Source organism: Ptychodera flava, chromosome 12 (assembly GCF_041260155.1).
Source record: "Ptychodera flava strain L36383 chromosome 12, AS_Pfla_20210202, whole genome shotgun sequence".
In the NCBI taxonomy this organism is placed as follows: domain Eukaryota; kingdom Metazoa; phylum Hemichordata; class Enteropneusta; family Ptychoderidae; genus Ptychodera; species Ptychodera flava.
Window position 1 is genome coordinate 2904139 of NC_091939.1, and position 22092 is coordinate 2926230.

General features: G+C 35.4%; 1 protein-coding gene across 1 annotated transcript in view; it reads right to left on the reverse strand.

The window, feature by feature from the left end:
- The window catches only part of LOC139145999 (uncharacterized), an 86824-nt gene that overhangs the window by 51642 nt on the left and 13090 nt on the right, over positions 1–22092 (reverse strand). The window contains exons 8-34 of the mRNA XM_070717447.1: positions 21690–21811; positions 20626–20710; positions 20112–20456; positions 19562–19708; positions 19177–19388; positions 18903–19027; positions 18500–18681; positions 18035–18180; positions 17403–17735; positions 17143–17285; positions 16710–16923; positions 15594–15760; positions 14861–15023; positions 14538–14672; positions 13374–13556; positions 12963–13131; positions 11933–12093; positions 11496–11637; positions 10925–11137; positions 10152–10300; positions 9083–9221; positions 8736–8848; positions 8252–8411; positions 7653–7723; positions 7116–7273; positions 6488–6707; positions 301–519 (exon numbers count right to left, since the gene is read on the reverse strand). Coding sequence (XP_070573548.1) covers positions 301–519; positions 6488–6707; positions 7116–7273; positions 7653–7723; positions 8252–8411; positions 8736–8848; positions 9083–9221; positions 10152–10300; positions 10925–11137; positions 11496–11637; positions 11933–12093; positions 12963–13131; positions 13374–13556; positions 14538–14672; positions 14861–15023; positions 15594–15760; positions 16710–16923; positions 17143–17285; positions 17403–17735; positions 18035–18180; positions 18500–18681; positions 18903–19027; positions 19177–19388; positions 19562–19708; positions 20112–20456; positions 20626–20710; positions 21690–21811 — 4616 coding nt within the window. The remainder of the gene's footprint in view (positions 1–300; positions 520–6487; positions 6708–7115; positions 7274–7652; positions 7724–8251; positions 8412–8735; positions 8849–9082; positions 9222–10151; positions 10301–10924; positions 11138–11495; positions 11638–11932; positions 12094–12962; positions 13132–13373; positions 13557–14537; positions 14673–14860; positions 15024–15593; positions 15761–16709; positions 16924–17142; positions 17286–17402; positions 17736–18034; positions 18181–18499; positions 18682–18902; positions 19028–19176; positions 19389–19561; positions 19709–20111; positions 20457–20625; positions 20711–21689; positions 21812–22092) is intronic.

The following is a 22092-nucleotide window of genomic DNA, read 5'->3' on the forward strand; positions in this document are numbered from 1 at the left end:
ACCTGGAACAGATACTAAAACATTATGGCCCAAACGAGGGAGGAGAACATACGCCCTCCCTACGTCGGGCAAAGAATGGGCAACTACCCTCGGGCACTTAGTCCCATATAGGGCCTATAACTTTGTTGGTCTGTCGGTCGGTGTGTAGAGGCAGTTAGTTATAGATAGATAAAAGAGTATTCATCTATGTATTCACTTAAGTATTATAGCCGTGAGGAGGGTGACAGTACATTCATTGACACTCAAATATATACGGGTATATCACAGTGTTTTGGTAGATAAGTATAATGTATTAACTACCTGAGTAACTATAACAGACTGTCCACCCATGGTTTGATCATCGAGAATATCACATCCTGTTTTGTAAGTTCCAAGGCAGTAAGTAAGATTAACTTCGCTTCTATCATCCCCTGCAGCAACTGCTAGTTCAAAGGCTGGATCTGTGTGGTCTCTGCCGACTAACTGTTTCACAGAGCATTCGGTAGAAGCAGAAGTGGCACGCTTGCTGGTTACGGCAGCCTTCATTATGGTAAATAAGTGTATCAATAAAGAGAGAAAAGTCAGTAAACAAAAGATATTTTCAAAACAATTATTGATAATAAACACTGACATTTATAAGCGACAACAGATCGCACTGCAACTCATCGACCATTTTGAATAAAGTACACTGTAAATCTATGCGACGTGTGACGCGTTTAGAGATTAAACGCCAGCGTTTAAAAATTAAACACCTGTGTTTATTAAAGTGTCGATGTGTTTAGAAACTAAATGCCTGTGTTTATTAGCATATTCCAACTGTGAGTTCCATGATCACAGGGAACTCTGACATGTTTCCTATTTAAAGATTACTCGACGAACTTGTGCGTATTATAAAATTTTATCATTTAACATACTTATTGTAAATTATATGTTAAAATATTAACTTTCAAAATATTACATCATTGCCGTTCGTGTAATTTTATTCAATATCGATTCGGGTACATAAAATTCTCAGTAATTTATTATTTCACATGGAAAAATACACTATAGAATATTTTTTAGCTATATTTTTTATGCTAAACATATTTTTCTTAAAAGTAATGTACATGCAGCTAGTGAATATAAACACGGGTGTTTAATACGTCCTCTGTTGTAAACACAACCGTAAACACCTTATGTGTTACTCTCCCATGTTGCACTGCGGCTTTGCAGGGGGTAGCGCATGCGCGTAAGTCATAAACAGTGGCGCGTCCCACGAAGATGTCTGCTGCGTTTCGGACTCGCCGTTTTGACGTCCGTTTTCGACAGGAAGAGCATAATGCAGGTAATTATATTAATGTTTATCTGTAAACACCCAAGCTTATAAAGCGTTTGAATGATTATCGTTTATTTTTGAAGATCTCTTTATTGATAATGTTCACGCGCAGTTCTACAGTACAGTGTCAATACGATAGCAATGCAAATTGCCTATGTATACATCATAATATTGCCGTCACATATTGAAGGTGTACGATGTAGATTCCGGACATATTATTTGGGACATATGATGCATCTTCTTGACTGAAAACTATATTGTAATTCTTACCGACAATAAAAACAATGGGGTTCTGTCATAATATTGGATAATACTGCGCGTGACAAACTGGTATTTTTATCACTCTATATGCAAATAAGGTAATCGATATGCAAATTTAATAAACAAGGTCTTTGAGGGGTACTACTTGTAAATATCTCTTCGAGTATAAGACGCTGCAGACCGTTTATATTTATTTTATTCCGACGATTCGGACTGAACTGATTGCTGTTTTCAACATTTTGCCGATTCTAATGTTGGGTACTATTTTTAACCCAATTAAAAACCACATTTCGCTGCAGTTTGTTTTAAATTTACCTATGGTATTTAACAACTTATTTTCTTGTGCAATAACAGTCCTAATAAGTGATAATATGCAAACTCTCATGAATGTGTGGTTGACCTCATTTAGATTTTTTTCAAATGGTGATGAAATATGTATATTTGTATTTTTAAGGTGATGTTTGTTGTTTTTTGGTTAAAAATATCTTAATATCATCTTAAAATCTACTTGCCAGATAGCTTTGATATTTGAGATTAGGGTGTATTGGGTTTACCTATTTCAGATTTATCAAATTGTGCAGAAATATGCAATTTTGTACTTTTATGCGGATAATGCCTAAGGCAAATTTTGTAATTTTTGGTCAATGTTTTTTTTTTTATAAAACCGCTTGTTTGATAGCTTTGATATTTTGTTAACAGGTTCAGAGTGATGATCGAAATACCATATATTAAAATTATGATGAAATCTACTACTTTGTATTTTGGGGCAATTTTTCCCAATTTTGGACAAATAAATTTGTTTCTTAAAATGTAATCATCTGATAGCTTTGATAATTTGGCATGCAGGTTCTTAGGGATTAACTTTAATGTGATATATTAGAATTACAATGAAATTTGCAATTTTGTATTTTCGGAGGAATATTTGCCAGAATTTTGTAAAACAATTGTTTCTCAAAAACTACTCATCAGATCCAAGCTGTCAGACAAGTAGTTTTTTAGAAAAAAATATTTTGACCAAAAATGGCAAAATTTCTCCAATAAAAAGTAATTTGCAAATTTCATTACAGTATCAATACATCACATATAGTTAATCCCTTGGAACCTGTATACCAAATATATTTGGTATGTAGGTTTCTAGGGATAAACTATGTCAGATATATTGGAATTACGATGAAGTCTGTGATTTTGCATTATGGGGAGCTTTTTTGCCATTTTTTGTAAAAAAAAATCTTTCTCTGAAAGTGCACATCTGATAACTTGGACATTTGCTATGCAGGTTCCTCTAGGGATTACTTCAATGTGATATATTGACATTACAATGAAATCTGGAGTTTTGTATTTTTGGGGGCAATTTTTGCCTTTTTTCTTTAAAAGCGTTTCTCAAAAACAAACTTTCTGATTGCTTTAATATTTGGATGTCGGTTGCTCATGTGATAGTTTAATATTCAGTTTACAGGTTCCTATAATAAAATCTGCAAATTTGTTTTTTGGTGCAATTTTTGCCATTTTTAGTCAAAAAAGTACTTGTCTGATAGCTTTCAAATTCGGTATGCAGGTTCATAGGGATTATCTTAATGTGATAAATTTAAATTACAATGAAATCTTCATTGCATATTTTGCAGATATTTTTGCTACATTTCGTCATCCCACCCTGAAATGAGCTATCAAACATTGCCACCTTCATCAACACGTGTGTCACAAATAGTTATTCTCTATGTAACACAACAGAGATCTTACGACCGTTAGGTCGCTTGTTTCACTAAATTCAAAAGGATGAATCAAACTGCCTAACACTTTTAGTGTTGAGGTATGGACTTGGAGACTATTTTTAAAGACATAAAATCTATTGTGGTAATCTGATGCAACCAGTGCGGAAGAATGTATGAAAGCCCATCATGTCTTCAAATTAAATCTTATGAGATACTGACTTTTTAGCTCTGCTATAAGTGACAAATCATTTAGAAATGTATGTATTTGTATTTGGGGCAATATTTTGTGTTTATGATAAAAAAATCATCATCACTAAAACCGTTTGTCCAAAATTTGTTATACAGTTTGCTCGAGGTGATCTTAGTCAGTTTGGTTCAAAATTGTAGTAAAATTTGAAAATTTACATTATTGGGGCAATTTTTACTGATTTTGGTCAAAAAATCTTCTCTGACATCACTTGTTTGATTGCTTTGATACTTAGTGTTAAGGTTCCAAATTTTGTCCTCAGTAAATTTTGTTCAAATCATGCTACAATTTGCCTATTCTTATTTTTTGACATTTTTTTCCCTTTTTCTGTAAAAAAATCTTAAGGTTCCAAGACAAGAAATTTACTTTTTTAATCTAACAATTCTCTGGTGGCTAATAAGCTCAGAACCCCCATAAATTATAGGGAAACGTTTTGGTAACCACTGTATCACCATTGTTACATAACTATCACGTGACAGGTAATTAGAATAACCTTTAAAAAATTGGTTTTCCCAATGTTTTGTCCCAATAGCCTACTTCAAAATATCTGACTCAAACTTTCTGGAATGCAAGCTGTCACAACGCTCTTCTATCGTCCTTAGTTTTTTTTGGAGTACAATTTTAAAGAAATCAACTCGGGTTAAACTCACCACTCTAGAAGTATTTCTGGCATAAAAATTGTTTTAGGAGGTTTAAAAATTCTGAGACACACTTTGGAAGATCCTTAAGACAGCTTGAGCTCACACATATTTCAGCCACATATCTCAAAGCATTGAAACAAAATACTGGGGAAACCAATTTTTGAAAGCTTATGAAAATTACCTGTCACGTGATAGTTATGTAAACAATGGTAACTATGGTAACCAAAATGTTCTCATATATCTAGGCTTTCTGAAAATACAATTTACAGAGGGTGTGAGCTTATTAAGTACTACAGAATTGTTATCTTAAAAAGGTAAATTTCTTGTTTTGGAATCTTAAATTGCTCATCAGACTACTTTGAAATTTGATGTGAAGGTTGTTGTGGATGATCAATATCAGTTTTTGTACAAATTGTGAAAAAAAATCTGCAAAACTATATTTATCAAGTAATTTTTGCTGTTTTTGTTTTAGAAAATCCAAAAATCATCTAAGTTCTTAGAATCCCATTGTCCGATTGCTTTTGTGTACAGGTTTGTAGGGATGACCTGATTCAGATTTGTTGAAATTATTTCAAATCTTGACACATATTTTTGAGTATTTTTGCTGGTTTTGGTCATTCAAATGATATGTTTGTCTGGGCAGTTGGCTATACATGCTACATTATTCTTGCTCAGATTAATGATCAATAGTACCACTATGCAATATTCTTCCAATAATGTACAGGATAAACTGAATGCAACACATATCACAAGATGTATAAATTATGGCTCAATATCTGGTTTCATAGAGTTCATCTGATTTCTTTCATGTTTTTGTCTATCACAGCAGACAATTTATCCTGTACATTATGGGATGTAATATTGCATAGTGGTACTATTGATCATTAATCTGTACAAGAATAATGTAGCATGTAACAATAGCTTGCTTTAGTCATACTTCTAATCACAAGTATATTAATCAATGCATTACACATTCTCTATTTCCAATAGGAGGTTCCAGATGCTGACATTGAAGTTTATTTCAAGAGCAGGCAACTTGAATCGCCGAATCTTGTCGTCTTTCTTGAAGATATGAAACTCAAACGCATTTTGTAAAGGCTGACAGTAAGGTTATTGACTGTTAATGTGAAAGTGTTGAATATGGCAGTTCACAGTGCCAGGTTTATGAACAATGGGACCTTTGATTATGTTTGCTTCTATACAACATGTTTCCTGTGCATTCCATTTAGCACACTGTATCCAGTCTCTTATTTTGGAAACTATGTTCTATGACATGATTTTGAAGGTAATTGTTAGTGTGATAAACACTTTTGATAAACATGTTTATATGTTTTTTGAATAAACATGTTTAGGTCATAAACACTTATATGTGTTTAAAAAGTGTAACAACCCAATAAACATGTAAGTCTGTTTAGTTGTTAAACGCGTTGACACGTTTATTAATAAAAACACCAGTGCTTAAATCCTAAATATGTGTGTTTATCAATTAAACATTCCAAGTGTTTACTATATCTTAAACACCTTAACGTGTTTAAAAAGTGTAACAGATAAGTGTTTATTTATGTGTTTAGAAGTTAAACACTTGGATTTACAGTGTACTGAGCATGTCAATCTCAATGAAAATTTATAGATCACGGGAAGAGAAATTTGACCTTCGATTACCAGTTTAGCATCAAAGTATAAATAAAAACACAATGCCAGTTTTTAAGCCATATATCAGCAAATTTCAATTTGTTTTATTTTATCGGCAATTCTGGTAACATGTCCAAAACCGTAAACGTAACATACAAATTTTTCCGATGTCAGTTAAATGCATTTGTATTGCGTCAACATACAGGCATTCCATAACGCGAACAAATATGACACTTACAGGTAGGGGGTCGTAAGAAATGCGACTTCCTTGGTTACAGATGCCGTATTTTATACGCGCACAATATCTAAATGTATCTTGTCAACATAGCTGCAGCATTATCATACGGTGTGCATTATGGCGAACATGTATTAACTTTCATCATTCGCAAGTATCTCGATACGGTGTTACAATTTGAACTTAAAGGTCATACATGTATGAGTCCCCCTATTCGGCCTTTGAGCGCCAACCTAACAACCCCTTCCCCTATAACTAATACAGTTGTATTCACATTTGATTCTCTAGAATATGAACACAAGTCTTCTAAACTAACCATTGCTATCGTCCTTTCCCCGACTGAAAGATCGGAACGGAGTGTTTACATTGTAAAACAGAGAGGGCGTAATTGACGTGACGGCAAAGACGTATTTGTCGTATTCCACTCCCGAAAGGGTTATCACTACAAATGCACAAAATAACCATTACCTCCGGCACAGCGATCTCTGTGAATGCAGGTGGGCTATTGTCTGGTTCCATGTCTCCCTTACTAAATATATTCTGTTCGATCTGTTGGGTTGTGAAGCTCCAAATCATGACATCAAACACGACTTCTCTGATATGGATTCCAAATGGTAGCCACATCTCAAATATACACATGCCTTTGAGTTCAAGCTTCAACGGAATCATAACCAGATCCATTCTCGACCTTGACAATAAGATGAAATTAAAGCGTTTATTCTTTAAGTATATTTTTATGTCAGTTGAATGCGACTTTTGAAACTCATTGAAGTTGATTGAACTAATTGAAGTCAAATTTAGTATGTTTATTACTATCGTATCAGACGCTTTAATCACGACGATTTTATTTACGGCGATTTAGTAATGTAAACTGTCGATATTAGACAAGAATGCAATTTGTTATTGTGAAGACTATATCTATGCTATCAGCCGTTAAATTGTTGATATGGAAGCAACAGAGAGGATAATTTTTCATTATTTAAGCTACTAGTATTCATCTGATGAATGAATCTGTAGGTTGCCTTACTCGGATGATATAACACAGTCTCTTAGTTATCAACAGGAGTTTAAATTCATGTTGATTTTCAGTACTCACTGAAGAACGAGGGGGAATTTATTAAACTGGACCGTGGCTTGTGATGGGAAAGCGGTGCTCATTATATGACCTGTCAGATGTAATTCAGCGGTGAAGAAAGGTATCCCAACTCCAAGTACACCATAAACTGCAGCGCCCGCTTCTGGCCGAAGTTTTATCTGTCATTAAATTAAACCAAAAATTGTTCGAAGTGTTTCTACATAGTACATTTTAGCGTAGTGAATTAATGTGAACATATCGTTACGTCACTTTATAACACTATTATTTATCATTGTGGAATGCACATGCGTTGCCCCTATTATTGAGTACATGCAACTTGACGTTATGTCAGAGTAAATGTGATATTATTACACTTTCCTTTCTTCCCATTTCACTGATTTTTGCGTTAAACAAGACGAGTAGATTAGATTTAATATTTAAAAACATAAATAAAGCATCCCCGATCATAATCACAATGCATTGTTTTGATGTAGCCATGAATTTTTATGCGATACTCCTGTCAATGTTGATAATGAATATGACAAGCAATGCACTTACATCGAGCTTCATCGACAGGACTGCAGCGCTGACGGAAATGTCAAGGCCATAGGAACCACTTGCACCACATCCTGAAACAAATACAATGGCAAAGCTGTTGAGACAATTGCAGTTCCACCGATGCGCCATATGGTGACGTCATTAGTCTTCATTCTCTGAGTAAAACTTTATAATTTTCGTAATAAGTATGGAATAAGAAGTACTTTCCAAAAAGTTAAGCGAATTTATTTTCGCTGTGTACTTATACAATAGAGTATAATACGTTTGTTTTGGTTTCAGATGAAAATATACCCACGCTGACTTTTCTCACAATCTCTGCGTAACAGTAGCCATCAACAAACTGCTCGCTCGTATAGTGTAAGTCGCTCGAAAATTAAAAATCAAAACATTCACATTTGTCGACCATGTATAGGAATTTGCAATGTGTGAAACATTTGCATTAAATAGACTTGAAATCATCGAATTCTGAAGTCAATATTCAGTGGATTACAATTCTGTTTTGACAAACGTTGAAGAGAGAGTTGTAGACTTATTACAATAATAAATATTGGAAAGTGTAAACATACTTTAGTAGATCATAAAAATCAGACAATACATACCAAAGGACATTGGTACAGGTCCAATCATGAACGGGTATTTCCTTTCAAAGAAGTTGACGTTTATAGGTCCAATAGCCACTCCACCTGACAGCTTCATGTCAAAGTTACTAAACTCGTTTTCAAAGTCATCTAGTAGCTTAGTCGTTATCTCTTCGATAGTCTGTCGTCAAGACGGAAAACAATAATAAAAATGTTCTCCATAAGATACACTTAATTAATGCTGATAAATCTTCGTTGTTAAACAACAGCTCTGAATTTGGCTTAAAATTTCGCCATCAAAATAAATAGTTATTATATATAATATATATATATATATATATATATATATATATATATATATATATATATATATATATATATATATATATATATATATATATATATATATATATATATATATATATATATATATATATATATATATATATATATATATATATTCGCCCGTTCATTCGTCTTTCTCTCACTCTCCCCTCTCTCTCACCTTAACTCTTACTACTAACAATATGTCGTTAAGCAAAGCCGTAATTTGAGATTGATCAATATTGACCACGCTGAGCTGTTCTTCAAACTCCGATAGAGTCATATCTTCTATCTCTGAAAAAGAGAAAAGTAACACACAAGACCATCTGTGAATATCGCGAAAATACTGCCTTATCATTTAGTTGGGAAAGTGCTGACGGAATAAAAAAAATGATGTATATTTGTTACTTCTATTAATTGAAATTAATGTTTCCAGATGTTAGGTTATAGTAAATGTATGGTGATTTAAAGTTGGGAGTACGTGCATAAACGTCTATGTTACTTTCTATGTGTCTATGAATACATCACCTTTTTCCTCCGCTTCTTCTTCCTCTTCGTCTTCCACACTATCACACAATTCTGTTTCCAAAATCAGGTCTTTGAAAACTGTTACGTACGCCATACATCTATCAACCTTCGAGGAGCAAATCCCTAACTGCAGATCAAACTGAAAGTTTGTGAATAGAAATTATCTGTCAATATTCCAGTGATTTTATTGAATGACATGATGGTAGGGGTACGTGCTAAAAATTCCATTCAAAGAATGCGAAAAGCTCTTTGAAAAGCTATTCTTTGAACCCTAAGAAATCCAGGAACGTGTAAAGCGTTCACAGGTACTCAGACTATGTTGGCATTGAATAACAAATTCTCACTAAAATATGCTTCTATAAGGTATATCATTTTCTAGGTTATTGATTGTGATCGACATCAGAAAAATGTTTCCAGCCAAAATGGCAGAATAGTAACTTGGATGATTTGTTCACTGTGTATGTTTTAATGCCAGCCGTAATTTCTTTTTTTACTCCCTACAGCGCCTCTAGACACATAGTATTCAGCTTGTCAACTCAGCCGGTACATACGTAAACTGCATTGACAGTGTTGAAAAGTTAATTCTGGTCTGGACTAGAATTCAAATATGTGTAACAATAACAATACATTTTACACATACAGACGCTGCGTTGAAAAATTACAGGTTCATGTATTTTAGGGTTATTAGAGGAAAAGAATTAAGCAACACAGGTTCTGTACACTGCGAACTACCAAGAAGTCGGGAAAATATATCGCTAAAATGTTATATCATCACATCATTTGTTTTAAATAAAACTTTTACGTAACCTGAGTCAGCAAAAACTAAATGAACGAAAACAAAAAAAATTGGATGGGTGTTCAAGCTATTATAATAGGGGTTTCACCATGCTTTTGGGGAGTAGAACATGAAACTGTAGCTGATATTAAAAACAAAACTAGTGGAAAGAATCATCAATAGTTACAGCTACTGACCATTTAACCATGCAAATTCTGGGAATGTTTTGCCAAGTAAATAAAATCAGTCTTTTATTATCTTTTCTATCTACTCATTAACCAGATTAAAATTAACCTTGACAGTTAATTCCGAGGATGGATCTTCGCCTTCAACGCTCCTTGCACTCATTTTATAAACGATCTGGACTGACTGGAACAATTCAATGCCAGCTATGTCAGCACCTATGCCATCTTGTACAACATCGTAGTCTTCAACAGGTTCACCTGAAACACAAAGGCAAGCTTTGCCAGTTCAAAGTCAACCTTACGGATTTCATTAAAAGTACTGAATGAAATAGTGTATTTTAATGAAAGCTTTAAGGATGCCTGAATAGGTACTTATTTAATTTTTTTCAGTTCTGCACTTTCCGTTTCTCAGAGGGCAAATGATAATTACTGTTCATATTGCCACTCATTAATTTTTAGTTATAATTGAGGATTGACTATGTATTTTATGAAGAAGTACACACTAACCGATGTAGGTCTACATATTTATACTATTTGAATCCTTTTTTGTCTTCAGGTTTTCAATGGGGCAAGCTGAAGTGTGTTTCAGTATTTGATATTAATTGATATGTAAGTAGGGTGTATAAAAATATTAAAAATCGTTAACCACCAACTGTGCTGGTTGAATAATATCAGGGAGTTACGAATTTAAACGTCAAGATAAAGAATAAAATTGTACTAAACCCGTAAGTGAAAAGAAAAAATTAGTGCTACAGAATCGTAGCCAGTAAATTTACCGGTCACTCTGACGGCATATGTTTATCGCATAGATTCATTGAACTCATTCACCCTTTCATTGTATCCAGTTTCCCCCCGAAAAGTTTACAGCCCATGGCAACTCACCAAACGTCAGATCTATTAAGTCAACTGAGGTCTGAAAGTCGCCAATCACAATCCAGAGCAGCAACTGGCACGAATCCAGACGAACAATGACAGGAACATGAACGGGGAAGTAGAAGAAGCCAAGTTCAATGTCACAGTAGATGCCTTTGCAATCAATGTCAAAGTTGCAGAACGTGTCGTTTGGCATGTATGACCATAACTCCTGATGGCACCCTGAAAGATGTAGATCATGAAGAAAATTCAGAGCGATTGTACATGCAATGATGAACACCTACGCAACACTTTTAACCGAGCAAAATCCGAATCGCGATTCAGGTGAGAGAAACATAAATCAAATTTCAGTTCCTTTATCCATCACTTAAACCAGTGATTCAATTATTGCTACGGTAGGAATCAAACAATTACATCGTACCGACAGCATTTGTTATTTTACCGCACAGGGTACTGAAAATCTTAAAAACAGAAACTTATGAACTATAGAATCACTCAAAGTCTTAATTGAAGTTAGGCCATTAAAATTATTCAAATAAACGTTCTATACGTAAGTTAGTGAAGTGATTTTCCGTCTTACGTTCCTCTGGTTCCCGAAACTGTTTGATTAGTGCTGGCCTCGATTCTGAATGGGACTCTTTTCCTCTGGCTGATGACGTCATCCTCAGTTCATCATCTGTCAACGTTTCTGGGCGTCGGAAATTTCTTGACGCTAAAAGCTCCTGAAGATAAATATAGGAAATATTTAATTCAATTCAATTCAATTCAATTCAATTCAATTCAATTCAATTCATTTCAGTACTTATTGCCTTCGATCAATATGTACAAACAATAACAGTAATGTTGTTTACAGATTGCTAGTCAAATGCAATAATTACATTAAAAAGCATCGACATATCCATGTGGAAAGTGGTAAGATATTCATCAAATGCCATCTTCAACTTCGCCGTCCTCGTCTTTTACTTTACATCTTCCCTATCTTTTACTTTAAATTGACGAAATGAAATATATGGTTACCTCTAATTCTTCAATCGTAGAGTTCAGTTCCATCGCTGTGTAATCTTGCTCTGCTGCATCGAGGAATTCAAAAACCTGCCGCACGGTGGTGTCCTTTACATTCAGATCAAACAACGGTCCTCTATCGTCGAGTAAGGGCAATCCGAGCTTAGAAAGCAATGCTGTAATATTCAATTGGTATTCCACCTGATGTGAATTGTTCAGCAGAATGACAACAACGGGATCCACTAACATGAAGGGTTAGGGGATATTGAATTTTAAACAATCGTATGCATCATTCTGCAATTCAGCTACACTGGAATGCAAACAAAGCTGTTCGGCGCGTATAAAAAGATGTTTTTCATGACCGGCAGTTGACTTAGAATATCTTTCCTTCGTCAGTTAAGAAACTTTAGGTGTGAGAGACCCAGGGGCTTGCAAGCACGTATTTCATTAATTATAAGTTGGCAAAGATATTCATCGTTGTTCGGTAGTTGATTTGGAAAAACTTGCGGGCTCGCAGAATCTGAAGATGAATTTGGTTGTCTATAGGGTTTTGCAGAGCAGGAATTGAGAATTCTAGGGCTGCGTGATGGTAACGGTAAATGACTTAATACGGGGTGTATAAGCAGATTGCTTTTGCTTGTACGTCAACTTGTTAACGGACAATGTCACTGTGCAGGAGAGGCAATTTTAAACTGTTATTTGACGGTCAGATGTAAAGACCTTTCGATTTCTCGTAAAATGTTAATTCTATTCAAAATTAATGAACATAATATGTTTACTTGTTAAAATAACTTGAGACACTATCACATAAAATTTAACGACTAGTAGGCTGCGCCTGAAATGTTGAAATGTTAAGGAGTGATTGTATACAGTTTTTGCTCTGTATCTACGCTAATGGGAGGCCTACTATTACTCTTATACTACGCGTAAAATTCTCAGCAACATTAGTTTGTATGTTGGACGTAAACGTACCATCAAGGCTATTTATTGGCAATTTTAAAAAAATATAATCCAAATAAGATGAAATATCATGAAGGTTCTTTACCTTTCCCTTTAGCGACGAGACTTTCATTTCTAGTCGCAGAATGGATCGCCCTCTTTGATCTTCCTGGAGTGCTGAAACTGTGGGTGTTTGGCTTTTCTGCTCGTTTCGGACTCTCGTCTTCGGTTTTAGGACCCCCTGTGATAGCTTTTGGCCCCGCCACTGCCGCTCCCTATGAAAACAAAATTATAAAGCCGAGGATCTAATCAAAGCCATCGTTGTGGTCTTTGGCCAACTACTGTTGTTTACTATGAAATTTGTATTATACTGACAATTACAAAAGAAGGTAACGATGAACCAAAATCGCTGCGGTTCAAATAACCACCTTCATATTGTTGATGAGGTTGCTTAACGGAACACGATCTATCCTAAATTATGTGATCCATTGTTGATACGTAGTTTTTTCAAGATTACCTTAAATATCAGTACATATTCATCACAATGTTGGATCCATGGTGGTGACAGCATTTTCCTCGGCTCTATGTATCTTGTCGGATCAACAGAAAGCCTAGTTCCAACTTGTCGCATTGCAAGATGTATTGTATTAGGACGACAACCTGATGACGTCACTGTTCCGAGACGCATGCCCTTAAACACCTGAATGGCAGAATGTAAAAAAGGAGAAATAGAGACAGCGAAACTGAGAGCACGCATTCATCAACAGTCAGAAGGCGTACATGACCTAGTAAAGGAAGTGTGAATAATAGGAAATTCTCATACTTGAAGACTAATTGCTGGACCTGCAAAGCTGCAAACCTAAGTATCGCTTCTGTCACGGTAATGTGCAAGTGCAAACTGTAAAGTTTTTCAAACGCTGTGATTTGTGGTAGAAAAATCATGGCAATAGTACCAGCTTGACTTTATTGTGCCCGATACTATGAACGTCCGTGGTCATAGTTACTTTAAGCATTCCATGGTGCAAATATTTGACACTTATACTAACACCTTGATCATGAAACAGGGTTTTCTCAATTAGCTGTCTTGCTGCTGAAAAACTCTAACGTAACAAATACCTGGCTTAATGATGGCAATCTATTTTTACCTCCGCAAGAACTAGAAAAAAATACCGACAGGGATACTCAGTATAAATAAGCATTGCAGTGACCGCGATTGAATATTTTTCAGGCTTGATTTTCATGAGTAGGATCGGTGACAAACGTGAACATTCAAGAGACGCCATAATAAGATATGTGTCAAAAATAAAGTTCACTGTGCTGTGTGTTTGGGTAGAATCATGATACGTCTCGGGAATAGATATTCGGACTCTCAAACTTTTACAATTCTTTCATGATCTATCAATTATTATGAGGGCTCATTTTAAAGCTCATGGAAAAAATTCACCATCACAGTTTTTCGAAATCGAAAATTCATTTTTTTGTCTCCAGAGTTAAACAGGGAAAGCGGCCATTTTGAATAACTATTGGTAAATCTTGGATAACTTGTTTCTCAGCCAAAGGGAAATTTTTAGCAAAAGTTTAAGCCTTTCACTTTCTAGGCGCATACTGTTGTAAAGCTAATGACAACGGTATACATGTAGCTATATTTGGCAAGCATATTGAGTAAAAGGTCGAATTGTACCATTCGATCGTCGTTCTCAGCGTCCAGATTGACATGGTCAATGATAACTTGTGTATTCTTCAGCTCATCTTCCACATCAATTGTTATCTGAGTCGGTCCACTACGAGTGACATTTCCAGTGAAAGGAGATACAAGCTGCAAGATAAATATTGTTTAACATGAAGATTCCAATTGTTGCAATTGCTAAGTGTGCAAACGCAAGGTCTGACTCTCTTGTGACTGGATTGTACGATAAACAAAACAGGTGTCCGTGTTTTATTGGAACTATTCCGAATTCGTATTTTCCGTTGTTTGCTTTGATTTTGAAAATCCTTAATACTTACAACAGCTCCTACTCTGATTTCAAGGTCAATGCCTGGTAGCGTGTTCCCGGTTCTACATGGATAAAAACCCTCGCCACAACTTGATTCAGCTATCTTTCTTGGAAACATCTTTGCTCCTCTGGAACCAAATATCTTATTTACAAATGTCTTTGCTTGTTCGTATCTGTGGCAACCAGAATTTAAAGACCAAAAAACTTAAAAGCGCAAATCAATGAAAATTGTGTATATCGTTGAGAAAATATGGTAGAAAAATCGACAGATAGATCTATGAAGCAGACAGACATAGATAGATGGACAGATAGCGTACATGAATGCACCCATACATGACTACATACATAAATAAAAACATACATATACTTACACAAATACATAGATACATACACAGATACACAGATACAGTAATAAACCTATAGTCGATATTATTGTCTCTTCGAACTACATGTAGATATTTATACCGTTTGGTAGCGAAATGTCACAGATTACAAATTTCATAGATAGATAGATAGATAGATAGATAGATAGATAGATAGATAGATAGATACATACATACATACATACATACATACATACATACATACATACATACATACATACATACATACATACATACGTACGTACGTACAGACATACAGACGTACATGCGTGCTTGCATGCACACTCACTATATGTTCGTTCACTCACACATATTATATATAACAATCAAAAGTAGCAAAGGTGCAAGTAAAAATCTTACCCTGTCTTAACTTTTTCAAATCCTGCCTTCATGTTTTCGATTGCTTGAGATACAGCTTCGTATGTCTGTACAAACGGCTCAGCTAATTGGTGCATTTTTTCAAAGGGTCCACTCATCATATCAAATACTCCAAGGATATCCGCAACGATATACACTCGCACAGTAGACTGGGAAATAAAAAAAAAGTAGTAGATTTGGCGAAAGCAAGATGAACCATTACGACTGTAGACCGTGGAATTGTGTGTGAAACAAAAGAACACTCGCAACCCTAGAGATGTTGTTTACACACTTACAATCTTACAGCGAATGCAAAGCGTGGATATGCACGTGAGACATCAGACACAAAAATAGAATGTAAATGCAGAATTAAAGTTGTGATAGCTGTTTGATTTAAATTCAGTATTAATTTCGGCGACCGAATATGAAGAAATACACCGAAGCCATGGGCTGCAATGTGAAATATATTGCAATAAATATGTCATAAATATCGATTAGCAATGCCAATGATGGACTATGATGACAAGAAATACAGTGAGGGAACACAAAAATATTAAGCTTTATAGAGTCTTCCTATTATTCAAATGATAACATTAAATTGTCTCTTTAAAATTACAAAAAAATGTGAATTGTTCGGAGGTGAATGAATGCAAATCATTGGCACACGTGACTCGACGAGCCAGATCAAGAACTTTAGTGTAATGTTCGAAATAGTTTTAGGACTACATTATACTATTTAAAATAAGTTCATAAGTATTTGAATTTGAAAGATATGTCGGCCAGAAGATCACATGTGTCGTTACTGATGGTAAACTAATGAGGTTTATGTTTTACGTATCATGGTAACGTTCTTGCAGATCTAAAAACGGGAAGAAATATGTACGATATATACGTAGTGTTTGGTTGTAACTCAGTTGTATCCCATGCAAGAGATGTAGAGATGTCATGACTTCGGGCTGATACTGTGTTGTTAATAAATTGAACTTTGGAAACATGAAACCATAAATCAGCAAAATTACATTAAATTTATAAGAATAAAATTAAAAAAAAATAAAATTTAAAAAATTCAAAAAATAAGTTTATAAGAATTGTTGAGATATCACACAGATTTTGACTTACTCCGGAAATTCCAGTAAATTCTTTGATGTTATCGTCTGACAATGACCAGTTTCCCGCGTTCTGTATTGAATGTTTCAGATCAAGAAGCTCTTCCCAGATGTCAATCAGCTCGCCCTTCATATCGAACCAATATGGCGGCTTTCCTTCACCAAAATAACAGGCTCCTTCGATTCGAGTCTTAGCGTGAAGTACAGCAGATACCGCTCCTTTAATCCTATCGGGTGGTGAGAGGTGAAATGCTGTTATTGTTTTTATCCATAGGGAAAGTTATAAAAAATTCCCTGAAAAAGTCAACTTCTTCAGTAGGCTTACATTAAAAAATCCTATTTTAAATTTACAGACTAATTAAGTTGTGCACTATTTGAACTGTCACACGTTAAAATCAAGATATGAAGCAATTCCTTTCGGATTCAAATCGTAAATAGAAACTCACTGGAATATGAATCTGGAAATATCCTTGATTGCTGATATCGGCGATTCATACAGTTTCTCCAGTGCAGATTCAGCAGACGACATGGCTTTGTTTACTTGTTCTACTGCCCATGGCAACGTGACGGTTATAGCATCATTGACGGACTGTAATAAAAATATATATTTTAGCACAACTTCAAAAACAAAGTTATTTCTATCTTTATGAGGAATTTTCAGTGGAATGGGAAGCACTGCTTAGTACTGTATTAGCAAACAACTTACGTTATACAGTTCCATTACATCCTTTCTGACAGCGTTGAAGAGGCCGGTGACACGGAAAATAACATTTTGAAGATCGTAGAAGAATTCCGGTAACCCGTTGTATTTTCCGATTCGCTTTAGGATATCCTGCGCTATCATCGTAAGGCTGCGGACGTTGCTCGGCATATCACCGATTGCGTTCATGAAATTATCAAAAATCTCACTGAATTGAACAGAATCTGGCGAGAGAAGTTCGTTAAATTCAGACATCGTGTCTTGGATAGATGTTACGATATTGTTGACCACGCTGTCAAACTGGGTTGCTAACTTCTCAATTTTCTCGAAGTTGAATTCCTGTATAAAAAGTAAGGGAGAGAGGCAGGTCTTTTACAGTGATAACAAACATTGTCTTGCAGGAACGTGAATGGCGTGATAAAAAAAAATCCACTCGTATCAAAACTTACTTAGTGCTACTTTTTCAATTTTGTATTTCGGCATTAATCTTCTCTATTCTAATAGATCTTGGTAACTGACCTTTTTGATATATCAAAATGGTCACTCAGATCCGTAGTACACGCTATCTCTCTGACAGTATTTAAAAATATTCTCTGAAAAAGGAAGCCATGTATCAAGGTTATGTCAAAAGAACGTACCTGGAGGATGTTCAGGGAATATTGACTTTCGCCCATGAAGCACACCTTTGCATCCAGCATACTGAACTCGAAATTAAAGTATCCAATCTTACCCTTGATGAAAGCATGGTTGTATACGTCAACCTTGACCGAGCCTTCCAAGGGTTCTACCGATGAAAATCATTCCCAACGAGAAAGTCAATGAATGACACCTTACCGGAATACCAAGGTTGACTATTCAGAAATAGTTTAAAGACAAACCTAATGTTTTTGAAGAGTTGTACACAATGCAGGATATCATATATTTAGGCCTAATAAGTGTCGGTACAGATTTCAAAGTGCTGTGTCTGTCACACCAAAGCAAAATTCGTCAATACTTAAAACGCACAAAATATGATGAACGTTTAAGACTTACAAAATAAGAGCGACTGGCACGATTCTAAAATTGGTCATAATGACAAGAACACTAGTTAAATTTGTACTCACTTATGTCGAGATTGAAGGCGTTTTTAAGGACCAGGCCCATAGATCCACCGATATCGCTGGTACCGATTTCATTGATCCATTCAAAAGAAGGAGTCTGTAGTTTTATTTGTATTTCTTCGAAGAGCCCTCGGCGTTTTCTGCTTTGAGGGCGCTGTTCCGAATAGTATGTGGTGTTGATGTTCCTGAAAATTATTGCACTGTAAAGTCTCAGATCTTTGGCCTAGCAGGACGATTTAACGTAAATGCGACGTTTCTTTAAATAAGTAGCTGATGAGTCGTTTAAACATTAGAAGCATTGTAGGAATCGAAAGACAAATCTACGATATGATATGCAAAAATGAAATAACATGGTATACGAAAAACTGATGTACACAATTTTCTGCAGTATAATTCACTGGCTTACCCCTGTTCATCGACAAGATGACCAAAGTCTTCGGCATGACTGTGACGTAGATACTCCGTTGCAGCAAGGTATCTGACGGTTTCATCATCGTCATGTATCGCTGAATCTAACAGTCGTCTCGCCGCCTGTAATTAGTGATAGAGGTGTTGTGTTTTTAAGAGAGAAAATCAATGGCAAACCGTCGTAGAAACGTACACTTACGATGACTTAACTGGATAGTTTCAGAGAGTACCCTAATAGAAAACTGAATATTTGTGAGAAAGGCATCTATTACCTGTTGATGAGAATATTTGCTGATGGCGTGCACACCACTTCTACGAAGCATCGGATGGCTGTCAGAGTTGTTGACATATGACAGTAAATGTTCATAGGATGTAGGAGAGATTGCATTTCCAAGAGAGTAGATCAGAGTGGCCTTCTCTTCAATGTAGCTATTGTAGTCTTCGTCGCTGAGAGCAGATCTTATCTGACGATGATGTCCCTTGTCTGCAATGAAGGTAAAAACATTTCTATAGATGGTGTTTTAAACTCAGACATTGATATTAGAGTGAAATAACGTTGCTGAACCAAAAGCTGTTATTGCATGTAATTCAGCTATTAAATTTCATTTTGTTCGATGAAAATTCATTCAGACAAAAATCACAGTCGACAACACTTACCATGTATACCGAGGGTATCTTCCATCCTTTTCACAATCTCATCGCCTTTTTCTCGTACATCATTTCTTTCCGATAGCCGGAGTGTTTTGGCTACCGATCCCAGCACTAAAACTGCTCTGTTGTGTATAATTTCCCATTGCTGAAGACCTGAGAAATGAACGATTTAATATGTATCACCAACGATGGCGACTTTATGGGGTCGAGTTGTTGAAATAGATACCTGGCCTATTTCTTGATATCCGCATTCTTTTACATTGTGGTGTTTGCATCAGGATGAATTCGCCTGTTCGATTCAACTGGATATTAATAGTCAAACGTGTTCAGCGAATTATTCGCTGAATTACAACACATGATATCTAAACGATAAAACAAAGTTTAACATTTTAATACCGATTATCATCAAAATACAGAATGTAATGTCATTTATCAGTTATTATATGCCCTATTACATTTATTTAACGGTCATACCCCAAAGAAGGAGCTGGACTTGAGATTACCGAACAGGGCATATTTCACAAATTTTAAACGTTACATAAGTACACAAACATACCTTCTACGGCGGAAACTTCACCAAACGCCAGACGGGTAATTGCCTCAACAGCCACCTCGGCTGGAGGATTATCAAGCTCCACAAAGTGAATCAAAGTCTGCATAATCAGACTTCCATTTGGTCTCTCAGATAGCAGTATCATGTCAGTCAGAATTCCTTGTGTGATTTCAGTGGCTACTGCTCCCAAGACGTCGATGGCGATTTCTCTCTCTCCCTCCTCATCACTGTTTAAGAAGGTAGCGTTTGGTTTGATGTATGCCACTGCGAACTGTTCGATGTCTTCAGTAGAAAGTCGTTTCGCTATTTGGATGAGATTCTGGAAACATCCTGTTCTTTGTGGGGTTTCTGGAGGTAATTAAATGCCATTTTATCGACCTATAACATCACCATGCATTAACGGGCAATTTGTTGCTGCAATGCATTAGTAAGTTTGTCAAACCCCGAGATGTAAAGCAGAGAGCTTGGCTGGAAAGTAAATGAAATATTGCAAATATCTTCATTTTAAAGGACTTACTAGGCATTGGGTTCATCTTCATACAAGTCATGTTTCCAGAAATGTGCTCAGAATTTTCTGAAAGAGGAATCGTCGGTAGTGGTATCTGTAAGAGAAAAATTTTGCCGTGACGCTTGTTTAGTCTCAGTGATGAGATACTGAACTAATTTTATATTCAACATTTATTTATTTATTTATGATTTACATAATTAGTTACTTGGTTACCTAATAACTGCATTTCTTTGTCCGTTCCTTCGTTAGAAAATCATTATAATCATATCGGAATATCCTATCAGTTAAAATCTACATAATTTATGTACCAGAGTGCAATGGTTATTTTTCAGGCAAGTAGTCTCGTGGTCAGATCAGAAAGCCAAATTTTATCAGCTGTTTAAGCTACAACAAGCACTCGTGTGGGTAGAATCCTGTTTAAAAAATCATCATTGTCCGTTTTATGCAAAATAAAACTATGTAACATTTCTATTGTGTCATAGCTCTAGAAGTCTATGATTGTGTACACCTTACATTCAATTTTGTTGTTATAGTTCCTTTCAAATCTGAATCTGATGTAAAATGTAAAGTGTCCACAGTAAACCTTTACCCCCCATCGTTTTAAAAATCCCGACCACCCTGGTTACCATCAAGTCCCGTCCCCCGTAGAAAACAAAGGCTCCCTTACGTTATATTTTCTCTTTTACTCTAATCAGCAATTTAATCATAATTTTGATGGCCTGTTAAGTCTTTTCTTCCTCTCATGTTAAGCATTTCTTCAAAAATCGTATAGCTGCTTTATTCTACTTGTGTTTTTGTGTGATAAGTTTATAAGTTCTATGTTTCATGACATATATTTTAATAGATTAAAAAACACCACCCTATGACTGGCTATGAATGGCTATTTATTGCTGTACACGGCCCTATGCCCATTGCATGATAATTCTCAGTAGAAAACATTTTAAAGTCATACATTTTATCGAATGTACATTAAACTCTCAAATAATCTCCATGTCTTCTGCAGTCGACTATTTGATTTTATAATCAGATATTGTGTGTAACCATGCATAATACTCGTAAATTTTAAGCTATACCTCGTCAATCTTCAACGTATCTTTCACAAGATTATCAGGTATTCTCACTGTACCATTGCTAATGTATTGCTGCCCTGTGAACTTCAGAGAGCTACGTGAACTGCTTTGCATCATGGGAATATCTGAGGGACAAAGGATACATGTGAGAAAGCCAACAGATTACTGTATTTGTCCACGTGGAGAGCTGGTAGAATATAAATGGTGTGAGTACTTAGTATTTCTGATATTTTCAAAAACAGGCATACGTTTGATATGTAGCATCTCTGTCCAATCGATGTGAAATTTGAAAAAAAAAATAAGTGGTGGACAATACTTCGTATTTCGTATTTTTATTTAGACAAAGTTGCTCGCTTTGATGAACTCTTTCACTTTTGACATCAAAGACACTACCCAAAAACTTCAA